The sequence below is a fragment of the Trichosurus vulpecula genome, chromosome 1 (assembly GCF_011100635.1).
Source record: "Trichosurus vulpecula isolate mTriVul1 chromosome 1, mTriVul1.pri, whole genome shotgun sequence".
In the NCBI taxonomy this organism is placed as follows: domain Eukaryota; kingdom Metazoa; phylum Chordata; class Mammalia; order Diprotodontia; family Phalangeridae; genus Trichosurus; species Trichosurus vulpecula.
In genome coordinates, this window is record NC_050573.1 from 540,513,592 (window position 1) to 540,531,082 (window position 17,491).

A 17,491-nucleotide genomic window follows, 5' to 3' on the forward strand; every position below is an offset into this window, starting at 1 on the left:
ACACACCAATCAATTTACCAGTTATGATGAGCATTTACATTATGAATGTATAACCCAAACTTTATTTGTAAAGCCTACAGTATGTTTTTATTACATAACACTTTTTTATACAGTCACTTGTCTTGACTATACAATATTGGAGTCTGAGTTGTCAGTTTGGTCCCTTAAAGTTTCTAGTTACAGACAAATTCATACTGTGATTTTATTTTTAATATGGAAATGCTATCAAACTGTGATATACTTATAATTCACTGGTCCTGCATCAGGAGATGGAGTGGGGAAAACTGTATTTAATACAGTTTATATCTGAATAATCTGTATGGTTTATACAGTCTGTGTTGTTCAGAGATGTCTAAAGTTTGATCTTTGTTTTTTTAAAGATTATAAAAGCACTTGCCCCACTGTAAATACATAGCATGTAAAATTTATATAGTATATAAAATACAGCAAAGTCAAAACAGCTTGTTTGTGTTTTATTTTAGCTCTTCTAGCTTTGCTTATGCGAACTTAACTCCTTCCTAGTTGCACTGTTTTAAGTAAACAAGCGGGTGATTTGAGAATATCTTTTTTTGGAAGGGGAAGGCTAATTTGCTCTATCAGGGCTGGACCTGCAGTTGGAGAGACTTAGGAAAGGAAAGCCAGCTGCAGTGCAAGTAATGATTAAAGGGTTTTCCAATGGACTTACATCTTGCTTTTGCATCTAAAGAATCAGATCTTAGACACTTGTGTAACAATACTTTTTACTTTTATTTTAAGTGAACACAATATTTGCAGTAGGGTTTTACAGCCATACAACAATCCTATCCACTTTACAGCAAAATATTATGAATAGACACAGAATGTTTCTTCATGCAAATTGTGGTTGTACACTGAGTAACAAACACTTCAAAATTCAATATATATCTGTACATTATTTACATATTAACTTTATATTTAATTGTAAATAGAAATGTTTTCCAAGAAAATATAAGAAACTGATAATTCACAAATTATAACTGTAGCTTCTGGTCTACAACAGACCTAACTTCTCAGCAAGCATATCTATTTAGATATATGCATGTATAACTTTAAAAATATGCATTGCTTTATATGAAGCATGAAATGCTGCTCCATCTATAAATAACTTCTATTTTGACCCAGTTTGGTACCACACATGTTAAACTGCTCAAAAAAGTTTGTGACCTTTGAGGAGAGCTGGCTTGCCTAAAGAGCTAGGTTACTTTGCACTGCAGTCAGTCCAGCTGAGCTTAAGAGAAAAGCTTTCTGAATTACACTGTTCCCTGGGTTGAAATCTGTTTATAAGCACAGCCAAACTTGGTTGGGGGAGGAGATCACAGGGACAAGAACTGCAACAGAAGCAGCTTACCTAGAGTCAGTGTCCCTGGCTGTGTACACTATCCCACCCTCCTCATTGTCCCTGAAGAAAGTTTTCAGTCTTTGGCCAGAAGTTGGGGCAAAGTGCAAGCCCTGAAAGCAACTGGGAGAGGAGGAAGATTGAATCTGGGGATGGAGGGGACAGGGAAAATAACTTCACTGCTTTCCTGGGCTCAGGCAAAAAAAAAATAGTTATGGCACCTCACAGGGGAAGAGGCTGTTTTGTTTTACATGGTCTCTCCGCCAGAGCCTAGAAAAAGAGCTCCAAGTGCTGGGGGAAGTGGGGTGGGGGTAGGGGAGGAGCGCAGGGGAGTCCTCATCCTCCTGTGAACAATACCTTATCTGGCCCAGGGTTCCAGCTACTTTTCCCCTGCAGACACTGAGGTGCTTTGCTCCTTGAGAAGCCTAAGTGATGGCTTAGTGGAAATGTTGGCCTCATTTCCATCCCTGCTAATACTGTCACAATGTTTAAAATTAATTTAAAACAACAGAATACCTTTGGTGGCAAATTAAAAAATTCTAAGTACAACACGATCTTGTTGCCCACACTCCAAAAGCCAAGTGGGGTGAAGGAGAGAAATAAGCTAACTACTGTTTGATTTTTTTAATGCAGAAAAGTCTGCTACTTTTTTGCTATCACAACATAATTTAAGTTATACAAATTGCTATAATTTCCCATGTAAACATCCACATAGGTAAAGTTCTTTTACAAACTACTATGGCAAAAGAACACATGTGCTTTCATAAGGCATTTCCTTCATGCTTCCTTTACCAACATGGTTGTGAGGTCAAAACCAGAAAGATACCTGCCCACCCCTGCACCAAGGACTTATTTAAAAGAATAGTTCTAAGAAGTAAGGAGAAAGAAAACATGGAAAATTAAGTGCTCATGGTTTTCGTAAAATGAACCATTAAACAGACTGCTGTTGTGGATAAGATCGCCCAATCCTAGGCTGATTAGTGTTTCTATAATCCATCTTCATTAGCAACATTTGGTCTGGTGTATGCCATGGAAAGCTGAAACCCAAAGTTGCATGTATGTTAATGAGGGATATCTGAGGTAGGTACCACTGCCCTTCTCAAAACCAAACTTTAAAATGTGCTATGCCCAGGAAAAAATCAATTTGAGAAATGAGTAGCAATTGTGATTTCAGGTGTTCCATATTGTATCTCTACCTTTTAATGGCCTAGATCAGTGCCCCCACACAATCACCAAGTCTTAGCATCACTAAAATCTAGATTACCTAAATAACTGCTTCCACCATTTTGAGTTTAACAAAGGCATAAAAAGTGGAATTTGAGGTTTTCCCTGACTTAGACTTTGCAGTAGGAAGTAATTAAAACCACTACATATTCTGTATCCTCATGCTGTGCCTGTATCACATAGCTTGAGCAGGTGAGACAAATTTAATGAATTTTCTGGTTAGAGAAGATACCTGGTTTCTAACTTTCATTTGTGAAAGAGGAGATAACACCAAGAAGAGCGTCATCATCTAATACTAAATCGACAGTCATATTCATAGAGGGACTTCTAAGGAGAACAATATGTCCCACATCTAAATGTATGTAATTATGGAAATAAATAAAATTGGATTAGAAAAGAAATTTATTAACTGGCCCAATCCTAAACTTGGAACCGCTGTAGCCGTGTAGTTTATTTTGCATTTCTTAGGCTTTGGTAGTTTTATATTTTCTTTGTGATTCCAGGCTAAAATATACCTACACCACAAACATCCACCCCATTGCCTCTAATATGTTTCTGCGACTATCATCTGTGCTATATTATGAGGCTGAGTATTAAGTGCTCTAAAAACTCCCCGTATTAAGAAACTTGCAAACTTCCATTAACATAGCTGATGGATTTGTAATTTGAACTGTTTAAAATAAACAAACCTCAGTGCCATGCAATTAAGAAAACCTAAAACGATGTATTTATACTTTGAAATTATGTACTTGCCCCACAGTTTGATTTGTTCCTCATATGATGGAATATTAAGTATCTCAAAACATGCCTAAAGGTGTGTTCCAAGAGGAAAGAGGGTTCACAAATTATTTGTAGTTCATTCTATTAAGGAATTTGGTCATGTCCTTATAAGGTCATGGAATAAAAGCAATACTCTGTTTCACCATAAGATTTTGTAGTGCAGATAGCAGAGAGAACATGCTCCCTATGGCCAGTCAGATACATGTGTAACATTTTTTTATTTGGAGGATTTCCGTCTTCTGAGAATCAGCAATTACAGAATCAACACCCCAGAACAGATATCCTTAACAATGATAAATTGGTTTTTTTAGAAAACACTTGGGGGCAAAAAAAAATTCCACATAAAAGTTTAAGGCACCTTCTCTGCTAAGTTTAAAAGGGAAAAGTTCCCTTTTCTATCTCACTTCTATGTTTACTACTATTTTAATGCTTAATTCCTGGGGCAAATTAAAGCCAAATAATTCTTTTGTCATCTGAAAGATTCAGACACTATTAAGGAAGACTTTCCCCCCATAAAATACTAAAAATTTTTATAAGATTCCTGGATACCTCTCTATGTTCCATGTACCTAACTATCCCCACAGGATTCTAGTCCTTGTCAAATTAAGTATCTCAATAAAAGGATAATACTGCCTCTTATCTTATACCTCATCCAATTCTGTCTCAATGGCAGCAGTAAGCATAGACTTGACACTACCTCAGTTGTTTATAGCTACCATTTAAACTGGTTTTTTTTTTTTCTTTTCCAAAGCCCTTACCTTTGGGAACTGCATATTTTCAGTGCACATTGTACTTGTGCCCAGGAGTTAAATTAAATTTATAGCTGCCATTCTAAAAATACTATTGTTAGAAAGAAAAAGTTTATTTCATTATAATTTCAGAATATAAAAAGGTATATAAAAGCTATATTTCTATATATCAGAGGAAAAAAGTTCTAAATAAAAAAGTGGTGGCTTTTTTTATCAAACAATTGAATTTGGAATGATTTGCATTACCACTAATGGTCATGTGTTGTACAACTGGTATGAAGAAGGTCTTCACATAGAGAAAACAAGTTCTGGATCCTACTGTGTACACCAGTTTTGATGGCTGTTATTACAAAGAATTCATACTGGCTAAAAATCATAAGAACAGTATTTTCTAACATCTCCCATCCTGGGCGATGTGCTCAATAAACAGGAAGGGATAAATATTTCATGTTTATCAGCCTGATTATTTTCTCCAGGTTACTGAAAATCCAAAGCATACATAAGGCTTCCATGTCTTCTGTTAATTAAATTCCCATACATTCATCCTTGGGAAGTCGTCTTCAGTATTCTATTTAAAGTACTTGTCTCCTGGTGAGTATCTTGCAGAAGGTTTCCTGCATCATCTGTACTCCAATGGTAGAGGTGGGAATGTTTTTTGATCTGTTTTTTCCTTAGGTTTTTTTTTTTTACTTTTACCTGTTTATATTCTTGTTTTCGTGCTCTCCTTAATAGGGAACTTGGGTGAATCACTGCCCAAACAGCAGAATGCTATTTTTTATTGGCAATTCTTCTCTTCCTTGTTGCCAGCATATCATAAAAGGGATCTCTGCTGATACTTGCTCTGGTGAAGGGAAAGAAGAAAAAAAATCTATCAGGTCAGTTGTGGTTTGACAAAGTCCCTTTACTTTCCCATTACCATAGGAGGTTGGCCTAGAAGAAAATCAGTTTTTAAAAACTTGAATGGACTTCTTGAGAAGTCTACATATAAGCCCACCAAGGCTGTTTCTGGTATCGAACATGATGACAACTGTTCTACTTTCCAGTCCATACTCCCTAAAACACTTGTGTCAGAAAATGGAGGAGGAAGAACCTTCTGAAAACCTTGTGGTTTTTATTTTAAGCCCATCACTCACTTGATTGATTTGATCCACTCTTCCTTCTCTTCTGGGGTTGGAGCAGATATTCTGTACACGACATGGTTGCCTTCCACCACTCTGCCATCAGCCTCTGTCTTACAGGCTTTTATGACCTGTCCTTTGTGGCTCGGGTTATAAAGCTCAAAACAGTTCTGGGTAAAAAGATAAGATAAAGGGAGAAAAAGATACCTTCATAAATCACAGGATCTGAATATGCTGAGAGCTTGCTTCAAAGCTTATCTAGTTTGCTGGTTTATTATTTAGTTCATTAAAAGTAGAATTTCCACAAGAGATGTCTTACAGGTTTCCGGGGATCTTCTACTTCTCTTATGCTAAGATTTTCCAAAGGGATAATTCCTCTGGGCTCTTTATCCTACAAGACACAAGAGCATTTTCTTAGTCATCTGAAATCACTATGGGGATCAGATTCAAAGTGGAGTGTGATGGAAAGGTCTACTGCTAACTCTTGGAAAGAGAATTCAACAACCTTCACACCATACTCACTGTTGTGTATTCAAAGTAATAGAGGCAATTATCTGTCAGAATGAACCACCGTCTCTTCCAGGTTTTCACTCTCCCACCTATAAAAACAAAGAGTTGGCTGAGTCCAGCCCACCACGCAAATGGAACATTAGCTTCTAAAACCCACTTGGTACTGGAACCTCATCAGTGTTACTGACCTTAAGAAATGCTACCAGATGGATCTCACCTTCTCCTCTGTCTTGGTGTCTAACAGTAAGAAAAATACTAAAAAGAAACATTGGTGCCTGAGGAGCTAAGGCCCCACCATGAGTCATGTTTCAGAGCAAACAGATCTCTGCCATTGGTAGAGACTCATGAAAAAGTGGATCCTTCTCAAGTCTTAGCCATTGTTTTTCATTTCTGCCCTGTCTGAGGCTGAGGTGGATAATCCTTTACAATTTTTAAAAATCTTTTTCCAGGAAAAATCCCATCTTCATGATTTGGTTTCATTTTCTCACATTGAAATAACTGTCATACTCATCTTGAATATTTTCTAAATTTTATTATCAGAGTGGTTATCTCATTACTAAATACTTTAAGCAAAACTGGCATAGTTCATTAAAAATTATCCCTGTAACTCAACATGCAGGTTGAGACCTTTTTTTTTGGGGGACACGACCAATTTGTTTTGCTTGACTATACATGTTTGTAATAGGTTTTTTCTTGTTTTCTCAGTGGGAGTGGCAGAGAGAAGGCAGGAGGGAGAGAATGTGGGCCTGAAGATAAAACTGAATAAATTTTAAAAAATAATTGTCCCCTTACCCAGAATTATCAGACTTAACAAATCATTTACTTAAATCTCAGTATATAAACAATTGGATATAATTTATCTGTTGATTTCACTTATCAAGTTTTTTTCAATTAAAAAAACCACCAAACCTCTTTTACTCTACATAATGAAGATATGGCCAAATTAGTCCCCACTTCTTTTTTTAAAATACATTTTTATTGGTATCTTTTATTTTTATATTGCCAGAATTTCTCCCAGTATTCCTTCCCCCCTCTAAGAGAACCATCCCATATTGCAAAAGATATTTTTAAAGAAAAAAAAGGAAAAAAACCAAGCAATACATCCAAAAAAGTCTGAAAATATATACAATGTTCCACACCTGTGGCCATCCCATATCTGCAAAGGAGTGGAGTCAGGGTGTCTCCACCTCTTTATCCCACTGCTTCTGACATGCATGTTTTGGTGGAAGGAATAGTTATTTAAGACTGGCAGTATCCTTTTAGTGGCTTAAGCCACAAATCATTGCATGGTGACTATGGCTTTAATGTATGAATCTGAGTTGGTGAGGTACATGGTCAAGAAGCAAGCAGAAGCAAGTGTTGAGATGTTGAAACAGAGACAGGGGAGATGGAATGAAAGAGAAAATGCTGGCTGGGGGAAAGGGCATTAAAAGAAGGGCACAAGTAAGGATGTGGAAAGGCAGATGAAGACTCAGGCCTGGCTCCGCTCTTGGTCTCTGCACCATATGGGGATGATTTGGTGGCTTGAAGTTGGTGTACTCCATAAAAAGGGAGTTTATTCTCCTGTGCTAGGACAGTTAAACTAGACAGAACTGGTTTGGCTTATCTGTGCAGTTCTACCCCATAAAAGGCATCTTTTAAAAGGTGAAAGAGAGATGAACAGAAAAAATTTTAAGTCTGAAAAAAGCCCAAGGTTCTAGATGAGGAAAAAGTCATCTCTGATTATCCCTGAATTTCAGCCTGGATTAATCCTACTTGATCACTGACCAAGCAGAGAGACCTAAAATAACTCTAGAGATAGGAGGGTGAAGAGAGGTTTCCATTGATACTTCTATCCTGCCTCAAGTATTTATTGCCCAGCCTATCATATCTTTTCTACCTTGCCTCACAAACTACCAGTAAGCAATTCACTCAAAATCATCTATTATTTCCACTTCCTTGATTGATCAAGTCTAGAGTGTCCCAACAGCAGCCAGTCACTATCTAATATTCTGGTCCAATGAGCCCCTGCTTCATGCCATTGAAAAGATGGAGCCAAGGCTCCAGCCTAAAACAGAGTGGTGTAAGAGGGAGAGGTTAGTGATTTGAATCCTGTCTTGGCCTCTGACCTGCTATGAAACTGGCAAAAATGGCCTCTTCCCTCTGCCTGTTTTCTCAAATATGAGTGGAGACATAGTCCATTAGCCTCACATTAAGGATTAATAATCGCACGGCCCCTTGCAAATACAAATCTTGAATAAATGATAGTAATAGTTTGGTATTCTATAGCCTCTGGAACAATACCACATTTGAAGTTTTGTGCTCTCTGTGTAAGCTCTTTAAATTTTGTCTCTCTCACCCCAGAGGGAAGCAGGCAGAAGAGAGATGCAGACTCAGTGCTTTAGAAGATCTCTCTAGTGCCTTCCAATTACAGGTGGATGGAGGTAGGCAGAGTTTGCCCACAGCAAACAGAAGTGACTGATGATCAACAGAGAGGAAGTGAAAACCAAATGAGTTTAATTCTAGGTAATTAACTCTAGAGCCTTAGACTTCAGGAGAGCTATCTCCATATGTCACTGTTATGGTACCTAGAAAGGTCTTTAGATCTATTTACTTCTTACTGTGACTCCTGCTCCTTTAGTTGTAGTTTGTGAACCTCCTCTCAGTTCTCTGAGGCGAGGCAGCTGATGGCTAGCGTACTGAACATAGTGGACAGAATGCTGGGCCGGGAGTAAGAAAGACATAAGTCCAAAACCAGCCTCAGACGCTGAGGAGCTGTGTGACCCTGGGGAAGTCACTTAACTGCTGTCTGCCTCAGTTTCTTTATCTGTAAAATGGGGTAGTTGTGAGGATCAAATGAGATAATTGTAAAATGTACATAGTAGGTGCTATATAAATGCTAGCTACTATTTATTACTTTTACTATTGTCACTGTTATCAGCATCACCACCACCATCATCACTATCTTTGCCTTGGAGCCACAACAGGCTCCAGAAAGGAGGCAAAGAATCTTTGATTGCTAATGCCCTTCTCTGGAGCTGTGGTGCACTCCTATGGTCTCCCGCTGTTGGATCGCTTGAGCTTGGGAGCTCTGAGGTGCTGTAAGCTAAAGCTGCTCAGGCGTCTGCACTAAGTCTGAGCACCCGGAAGCAAGGGACCACCAGGATGCCTAAGGAAGGTCAAAAACAACCCAGGTCAGAAACAGAACAAAATTCCCTTGCCAATCGATCAGTAGTGGAACTGGGCCCATGAGAGGGCTGCTGTACTTCTAGCCTGAGCAAGTTACGGAGCTTCGATCTCAAACAACCACATAACAACAACCCAAAACACCAAAACAAAATGAATTACAAATTTTCTCTTTAGAATTTTCCCTTCTCCTAAGACTTGTCACATGTCCACACACCCCTTTCTTGACTCCTTTTAGCTCCACTCACACAAGCAGAAATCCTCCTGTATCTGTTTTGGTCACAATTAATCCTTAAGTTTGTTAACTATAAATTTTTCATTTAACAGTCATTTCAAAATATCAACACAATATGGAAGGGCAAGTTCTCCATAAATTTTCTCACATATCCTAGAAAAGCAGTCATGTTTAAAAAAAAACCACCTTTGGCGCCTACTTCAAAATTAATTTTGACCTTAAGATGAAACCAACTAATGTAACATCTGTGAAATAAGCAAGTGATTTCCTGCATAACTGACTATGCTTACAAAGAGAAATTTCTGGTTTTAGTTTCTCAAATCCCTCTGGAAAAATTTGACGAAATGCTTTATGTGGATCCATATTTTTATCTTCCTGTAATGGAAACTCTGATAGCAAGAACTATGTCTTTCTACCTATGTTAAAATACCCATTGCTACATGTACTTTAAAAAAATAATAACAAAAGTCTATCAGTTATCACTTTTGGCTGAAAACTTGTTGCCTTGTGGTCCCTTTAAGGAGAGAAAGATCTTTCACTCATATAATCATTACCATTGTTATAACTGCTGAATTCCCTAGGGCGATCAAAACCAGACAGGCGGCAAGAGTTGGAATGGTAAGGAACCTGCTTAAACATGTGAATTGGATCTGTGGTCTTACCAGTATGCCTTCACTGGCACAGACTCCAATCTACCCCTCTCACTCTGTGCAATGGTTGGGTATGTCTTTCCATAAATCCTCCACTGAAGATTTACCCAACGTACTCAATACCTGCTCTTGATTCTTCTATTATTTCATGAATACCAGTGCTACATTTGGGCTGTCCATTCTCTTGCTATATTATCTACCTCCCATCCCTTTTCTGGTCATATATTTCTTCGGTAATTCCTTCTATGTCACTTCTTGTGCACAAATCATCACTGGCAATATGCTACAGCCTACTTAAAACCACCACATGTGTTTCCATTGCCCTTTGGATCATCTACATTTGTGGTTATTCTGACCCCATGTATCCCATGATTCACAGCCATATGGTATCACCAAGAGAATGTTGGCTTTTGTGACAATGTTCACGATAGGATCATTGAAAGCACTGGGTAGATCCCAAATGTGATCCATTCCAGTCTCCTCCACCTATTCAATTCTGGTCCTATATCACTGTCCATCAGTACCTGTCTAATGCATGTGCATTGATGGATTAAGCAAACCTTTTGGTACCATATTAAATTCCTAAAAATAAAGACTGAATAGGATTCCCCGGTGTAACAGGCTCCACAGGTCAAGAAACACAAAGTAACATGATAAACACCCTTTCCCATTCTACCTTATGAAAGGCTTAACATCAGTGAATGAGAAAGAATCCAAAAGAATGCTCCTCTGCTGACTGGATTTAGTTAGCAATCAAGCTCACATTTAGGCTCCAGTCTCCTTCCTAAGGCCACACTATTCTTCATCCTTCTACAAAGGCATGAAGTTCTTCTAATTCCAGACTAATTTTCCTAGTTCAATCATACAGCAAGTTGTAAAAACTGTGTCTTTACTGGTCATTAGACAGTACTGGGGCCTAAATGTAATTCTTTTTTTTTTTTTTTTTTTTTGGCGAGGCAATTGGGATTAAGTGACTTGCCCAGGGTCACACAGCTAGTAAATGAAATTCTTAATATTTTAAGCTACATCTTTCCTTATAAACCACAGGTTTTCCAAAAGGTCCTAAAATATGGGGTAATTTTAAGCTTATCAACCACGTTGGTTCCTATCCTTCTATGAAATCAACTAGATATTGAAAAAAAGGGAGTATCAGAACCTGTCCTCAGCCTCAACAGTCTTATAATAGATTTTTAAGAAAGAGAAACAGCCACAGTTCCCCAAATCAGAGCAATCTGAGAAATCAGGCATGACTCCAGATAAAAGGAGCTGAGACCAAGTGACTAGGAACTGACGAATATGTTAGTATAAAAAATGGAAGACCTTCGAGATTTTCTAGTTCAATCCTTCATTTTTTGTAAAGTAAGGAAAGTTTAACCCAGGAAGTTTTTTAACTACAGCTACATTTTATCTTCCCATAAGTAAAAAAAAAAAGTCAACAAAATTATTTTGGACATAATTATTTTATATGCTAAGAAAATTACTCTCATAGCTGCCAGACTAAAGTAAGGTTATTAAACTAATCAGCTTACCATTAATATAATGTGGAAGACAGTAAACTAGTAAATAAATAGTAAAACTAGAGGCCCTTTACTCCCCTAAGGTGAAACTAGTTTGGCTTTCAGTTCCATGACTCAGAAAGACCTGAATTACTTTATTGACAAGCCTCCTGCTTGGGTTTGTTTCCTCCAATGACTACTTGCACAGGAATCTCCAAGGTTGGACTACTAAGCAAGTCCAGAGAAAGTATAGATCAAGTGAATTACTCAGCCATAAAGTAAAGCTTTACACAAGCCAACAAAGGGGAAAGGAAAATCAAGGCAGAAATGAGCAACTGAAGAAGAGCAGGAAGCCATTGGGTACGTACCTCCTAAATGCAGAATAAGCAGAGACAGCCAGTCACAGAACAGAAAGGTGATAGTCATAGGCCAGAAGGAAAACAAGAAGGCACATTTAAACCACTCATTAAGAAATCATAGCCAAACCAAACCAAGAGAAAGTCACAAATAATATGGGAAAATAAAGACACACACATAAAACTATTTGGAGATTAAATGCATTTGCTTCTTCTACAGAAAACTGAGTTGAAATTTTATCTAGAAAATTACTTAACAGTTTTCTGGGATGGATCAATGTAACCTAGTATGTTATTTCTCTGCCATGGAGACTTTCAGAGATTAAAATGCCCTTTTCTGCTGATGCCCCAATCCTGACATGCCACCATTCAAATGAGAGATTACTAACTCTGAAGTACAACCATCAAGAGCATTATTTTGGCTGAACTGCATTTTTAAAAAAGGTACTGCCTTTCGATTAGGGGCATTTAACAGGGCTGAATTAGCAGTAATTCCTATTAGTACTACAGCAATGGGCTAAAGGGGGGCAGCAACCTATGATTAAACACAAAAAGCAATGCGGCAGAATGAGCAATTCTCATACCAACCTAATTTCAATAGCCAGCCTTCTCTATCTGGATTAAAAAATGTGTGAGTCAAGTCATTTCCATCATCTTCCGGAATCTTAAATGGCTCATTTTTAATACTTTCATATAAATTCTGTAAGGGGGGAAAATGGCAAATTCATTAAAAATCAAAGACACAGTCTCCTCTTTATTAGCCCTTAGGGAAATGGAATACAAAATAAAGAATAGTTAGAAACTGAGGATAGTTGTCTTAACCACATCTTAAATTTGCTTTTTAAGTAACAGAACATTAACAATTACAATGGAAACTGGTACTGTTGAACTTTTTTTTTTAAAGGTAAGACCGACACATAGAGAAGATTTGACTTTAAGCTATCGTTTTCACAATTCTAATACAACTTACCCTCAATAATTCCTCAGGGAGATCCCCACCCTCATTAATGCCTCGGTTCATAGATATAAATCGCTCCACTGTTGGTTTATCTCTCACATTGTGGTTGTGGAGGCTGGTGTTTAGCATGATGATTGCGAAAGACAACACATAGCATGTATCTGAAACAAATCCAATGCAAACCGGAGAGATCATTGAGTTACAGGGGAAGGCTGGGGAAAAGCTTGCAGCTAGTTTTACATGTCCACATAGGCAGTTAGGTTCCCAGAGGAATAAAACCCTTTACAAGTCTTAGTTGTGGCTCAAATGAGAAAGACCATTCTTGCTGGCAAGGCTAGAGGACAACCAGTACCTGCAAATATGCTGATTTTACAGATTTCTTCTCTTTGTTGGGCCCAGCCCATTAGAAGAGCACAAGGTCTCAGAATGTTGAAGAGGCTTAGGAAAATCAATTTAGAAGGGCTAATTCAGTTGGACACATGCCAAACCCATCATATCTTGTGGGATATAAGATTGGAAGTCGAGGTTCCATATTCTGCCTGGCTCAAAAGTAAATAGGAATCTATAGAGACCATCCTTATCCCTACCCCAAAGCACGGGTCAAATCTGGATTCTCTAAAACTGGAAGATGGTCTACAATTAGTACTATTTTTCAGTGTATGTCTAACTTTTTATTTCCTTTCAATGATATATCATTTTAGGTACGCGGAATAGTTTCAGGGGTAGCTTATATTCAGAGTAGCATTGTATGCAGCAGAAAAGCCAAAGGCAGGAAGAACATGGTAAATTTTCCCTCCTCTTGTGACTCCTGGATAAGGTACAAAGTCCTTAGATTTAGTGTAAAGTTCTTACTATCCCACTGATGAGGACTTTTCTCTAGTACTGATTGAAATTCATGGCTATTTTATACAAACAGAGCCTAGACTTTAAAAGGAGATTACACAAGCAATTAAACGGACTATTGAAAGGAAAGACAGGGAAGAGACATAGACATGAAGTCAGTTCCTTGGAGAGAGGCCAATGCAATCTGATGGTTCATTCAGGGAACCATATGGCCCCAAGGATGGCAGTGGATGGAGGCAATAGTAGGCTGGCAAGGAGTTCCTGAACCAAGGCCAAGAACCTGGTTCAAGTGTGTATCTGGGACCAGAAACTAGGAGCAACAAGGCATAAAACCATGATAAGGAGGGGCAAACCCAGACTTTGTCTTTCAATAGTAATATGACTTGTGGCTTTTTCAGATATACAGAACCAGAGTTGACTCTCTAGTGACCTTAGGTTCTTTATTTGCTGGGGGGGAGGGAGGGGTGGCATAGTTTCCAAACCCAGGATGGTGCTATAAGTCTGAAGCAACTGTATAGGTTTCCTTTTGTATATTGTTTGGACTATTTGGTTGCCAAGGTCCCTTCTAACTCTCAGTTCCTTTGATTCTATACAGGTCCCTTGGGAAGATGGGACTTGCCATAAGTATGGGTTGCATGAGTCCCCAGCAACCCTGAAAATTTCCTGTATGTATATGTAGGAAGAAGGGATAGGAGGTACTCATCCACCATAATGCAGTCCGGAGGATGGTATAGGCCCCAGGGAGTAGGACGTCCCAGTCGGAGGAGTTGCTTAACTCACTAGCAACCCAAAATACTGTAAGGAAATTCCACCCAAATTAGTACTGTAAGTCAGGAAAACCTTATAGGTGGTTGGCGAAAGGTGGAAACATTCACTTCTGACCTATGAAGTTACTTCTGGAGGGTCTCAGGTTGCAAATGCAGCCATTCACAATGCAATGTTCATGACTATGACCTCATTGAGGGAGTCTGAGCCCTTACTCAGAAATCCTCAGGGGTATGCATATGGGACTGGGTATCCTCCAAGATGTTTGAGAGATCAAGTCCCCAAGAGAGTCTAGATGATTCATAAGTGCTCCTGGAATAACAGCAGGTATTTGGTATAGAATAAATAATTTTCAGACTTCCTGGCTCATTTGGCATACTATTATAGCATATGGAACAGTTACACTCTTCATCATATTGTCTTCCTGCATTCTCTGTACTGAAGTGAAATGCAAAGAACACAATATTTGTAATGAACCAACCAAAAAAAATGCATCTTGCTCCTGATTACATGAAACCTGAAGAGCAGAAAGAGCAGGTACAAAAAAGAGATCCTAAAATTAATTAACATAGATTATGCTTGAGATAAGTATGCTCAGCACAAAAAGGAGGGAATGCGAAATACTAGTTATTTACTGGCCTAAAGGTTAACTGGTTCTTTCTCAGATTCATAGAAAAAAAAATATTATTCTCAAATGCTTTTGTGATCCTTATCCAAGGCCTAGCCAGTCTGTAAAGGAAAACTAAGTCAAAGTTTAGAAGGAATCCTGAAAATAGGTTAGAGGGGTGACCAAATGAAGAACAGAAGCTTCTTTTTATTAATCTAGTTAAGAAAAGTTCCTAGTTCTTTATACTTAATTATACGGAAGAGTTCAAAAAAGAAAGATCATCTCCAATGGTGTACCTCCCAACATTAACGTTTCTGGAGTTCTGTTTGATAAACCAAAATTGAACTTTTTACCCTACTTTAATCTTAACTCTGGAATACTACAACTTGTAAGCAGAAATAATAATAGGAATATGAATAATTATTAGCATTTAAATGGCACTTTAAAATTTTCAATGTGCCCTACATATATTATTTCATTTGATCCTCAAAACAACCCTAGGAGATAGGTGTTTACAGTGTCACCTTGAATTACAATAAAGTAGAAGGAAGCCCACCTTGTGGTGTTTCTCTCTGTCTCTCACTCTCTCTCAATTCTGCTTGGATAGATAATTAAAAATATCTTCTTTGACAGGCTTGTACTAAAAGAGCAATGTGCTGAATTTTTCTTCCACAGAGGGCAGAAGTCTATCAATTAGGTGTATAAAATGATTATTTCTCTCTTGTATTTAATAACTAACTATTTTCTACTTCCTCATCCAGAAATCAACCTGCATGGGAAATCTTAGGCAGAGATTTACCCAGGCGAAGATCTAATCAGACAGAACAAGAAATTCTAAGTTTAGGCTAATGGATGCCTTCCTGCTCAGTGTGTTTGCTTAGACAAGTCTGGGAAAATGTGGATCCTCCCTTTTGTCAGAGAGGTGATATGGAAACTGGTAAGTCTCTTTGATCAAGATTTGGGTGACCCAAGTCACATACCCCCAGACTCTCACTGTGATATAGCCCCACTCTCTCATTTCAACATTCATTCCTTTTATTAAAATGCTGGCCTTATTAATAAAATGATTAAACTACCCAGAAACTATGCCTCTTGAACCATTTTTAAATGCCACAGAAGGGAACAGAATCAGTTTTACTGCTAACAGGCCTAAGTATAAGTCCTTTGAATTTTCTGTTGAATAAAAAAGAAATCCTTTAGTTGGTGTTTTCTCAGTCTGGGTGTTTGCATGGAAGCCAAGGGTCCTTTTCCTTTTTTTGTGTGTGGCAATCTAGACAAAAGCTAGTGCTGATATCCTCAAGGAAAACTCTGGGTGAAGACACAAGCCACAGACATACTTGTGGGAGAAACCCTCAAGACTGAACCCGGAGTTCTGAGCTTCAGTAATGGGCCACAGGGTACAGGCGGCACTGCTGAATTGAATTTAACTCAATCTCTTCTAGGTGGAGTTACATTAACTTTAACAGGGGAACCGAGAGGAAGATCTGAAAAACACTATCACTCACCTGTAGACTGGAAGACTCCGGGGTTGCAGAGACAGTAGCGTGAAGCAAAAGCTTCCATCATTCGATCAATTTTCTGAGCCTCCCCTGGAAGCCTGAAACTCCACAGGAACTGCCTGAAAAAAAAGGAGTAAATGATCCTGCTGAAATTTTCAGAAAAATATACATAAAACATGCCTGGAGACGTGCTCAAATTTATGCAAGTAGTAAGCATGAGCAGTATTTGAAGCCAGGTCCTCTAAATCCAGAACCAGTGTTCTTTCCGCTGTACATACCATCTCCCAATCTGATCAATAGATGCTTGTACTGCCTAGAGTGCAAAATAAAAATACAAACATTCTGCCAATCAGACATGAAGAAAGAGTAATGCTAACAAAGATGAACTCAAAAAGATCATTCTTTCCGACTGTTGATGCCACTAGCACTGAATCATAAAAGGAAGAAAAAGGGAGCAACGTAACTTATGCACAAGAGGTAACATGATCATTTTAAAGTTAATGGAATGAGGACATATAGTCCAACCACCCTATCATTCATTCTATTTCACCAGCTCTAACATGAGGCAGTGCAGAAAAGAGAAGGCAGTCAAACACAAGGGAAAAAACCCCTGTTCCAACACTTCAGGGATTCCAGGCTTTTGCCCAAAAGACAAACAAACACCAGAGGGCTAATAAGTTGTCAGACACTGGGTGCTAAGTGAATATGCTCTAGGAAGTAAGCGATTAAGGGGGATATTTTTCAAGGATTCATGTTTTCAAAAACCAGGACTGATCTGTCTCATTCTCTGTGAGATCTGCTTTTTTTTCAAAAATGGAATTAAGAGTGAAGTACTTACATATGCCTAATGTCCTTCAGTGCACTGCTGAGCCCCAAAGCTCAAACATTTTAAGGATGATAGACATGTTAGAAAGAAGTGAAGTATTTCAAGCCTTCAACTAAAGCAAGCCTTAAAGCAGGGAAAAGATGATACACAGTGGATGATCATGGTGGAAAGAACACATTGGGTACAGGAGGGTGGTCTAAGAGAATAAAATATTAGAATAAATTATTTTTACATTTTTCTCAGCCTGAGAACAGTTTCAGGGCTGGGCCTATTCCATGGATCCACACCAAAGTGTCAGTGGTGAGGCAGAGCCATCATTAATAGTACAATCCTTTGTAGGGTCGTCTGCTGCCTGG

The 17,491-nt window shown here is 38.4% G+C and overlaps 1 protein-coding gene across 1 annotated transcript in view; it reads right to left on the reverse strand.

Moving 5' to 3' along the window:
* Window positions 1–728: 728 nt before the first annotated feature.
* The window catches only part of CYTH3 (cytohesin 3), a 32,262-nt gene continuing 15,499 nt past the window's right edge, over window positions 729–17,491 (reverse strand). The window contains exons 6-12 of the mRNA XM_036741433.1: window positions 16,316–16,428; window positions 12,608–12,756; window positions 12,226–12,337; window positions 5,748–5,824; window positions 5,545–5,616; window positions 5,241–5,395; window positions 729–4,948 (exon numbers count right to left, since the gene is read on the reverse strand). Of these exons, the coding sequence (XP_036597328.1) occupies window positions 4,876–4,948; window positions 5,241–5,395; window positions 5,545–5,616; window positions 5,748–5,824; window positions 12,226–12,337; window positions 12,608–12,756; window positions 16,316–16,428 (751 nt within the window). The 3' untranslated portion in view covers window positions 729–4,875. The remainder of the gene's footprint in view (window positions 4,949–5,240; window positions 5,396–5,544; window positions 5,617–5,747; window positions 5,825–12,225; window positions 12,338–12,607; window positions 12,757–16,315; window positions 16,429–17,491) is intronic.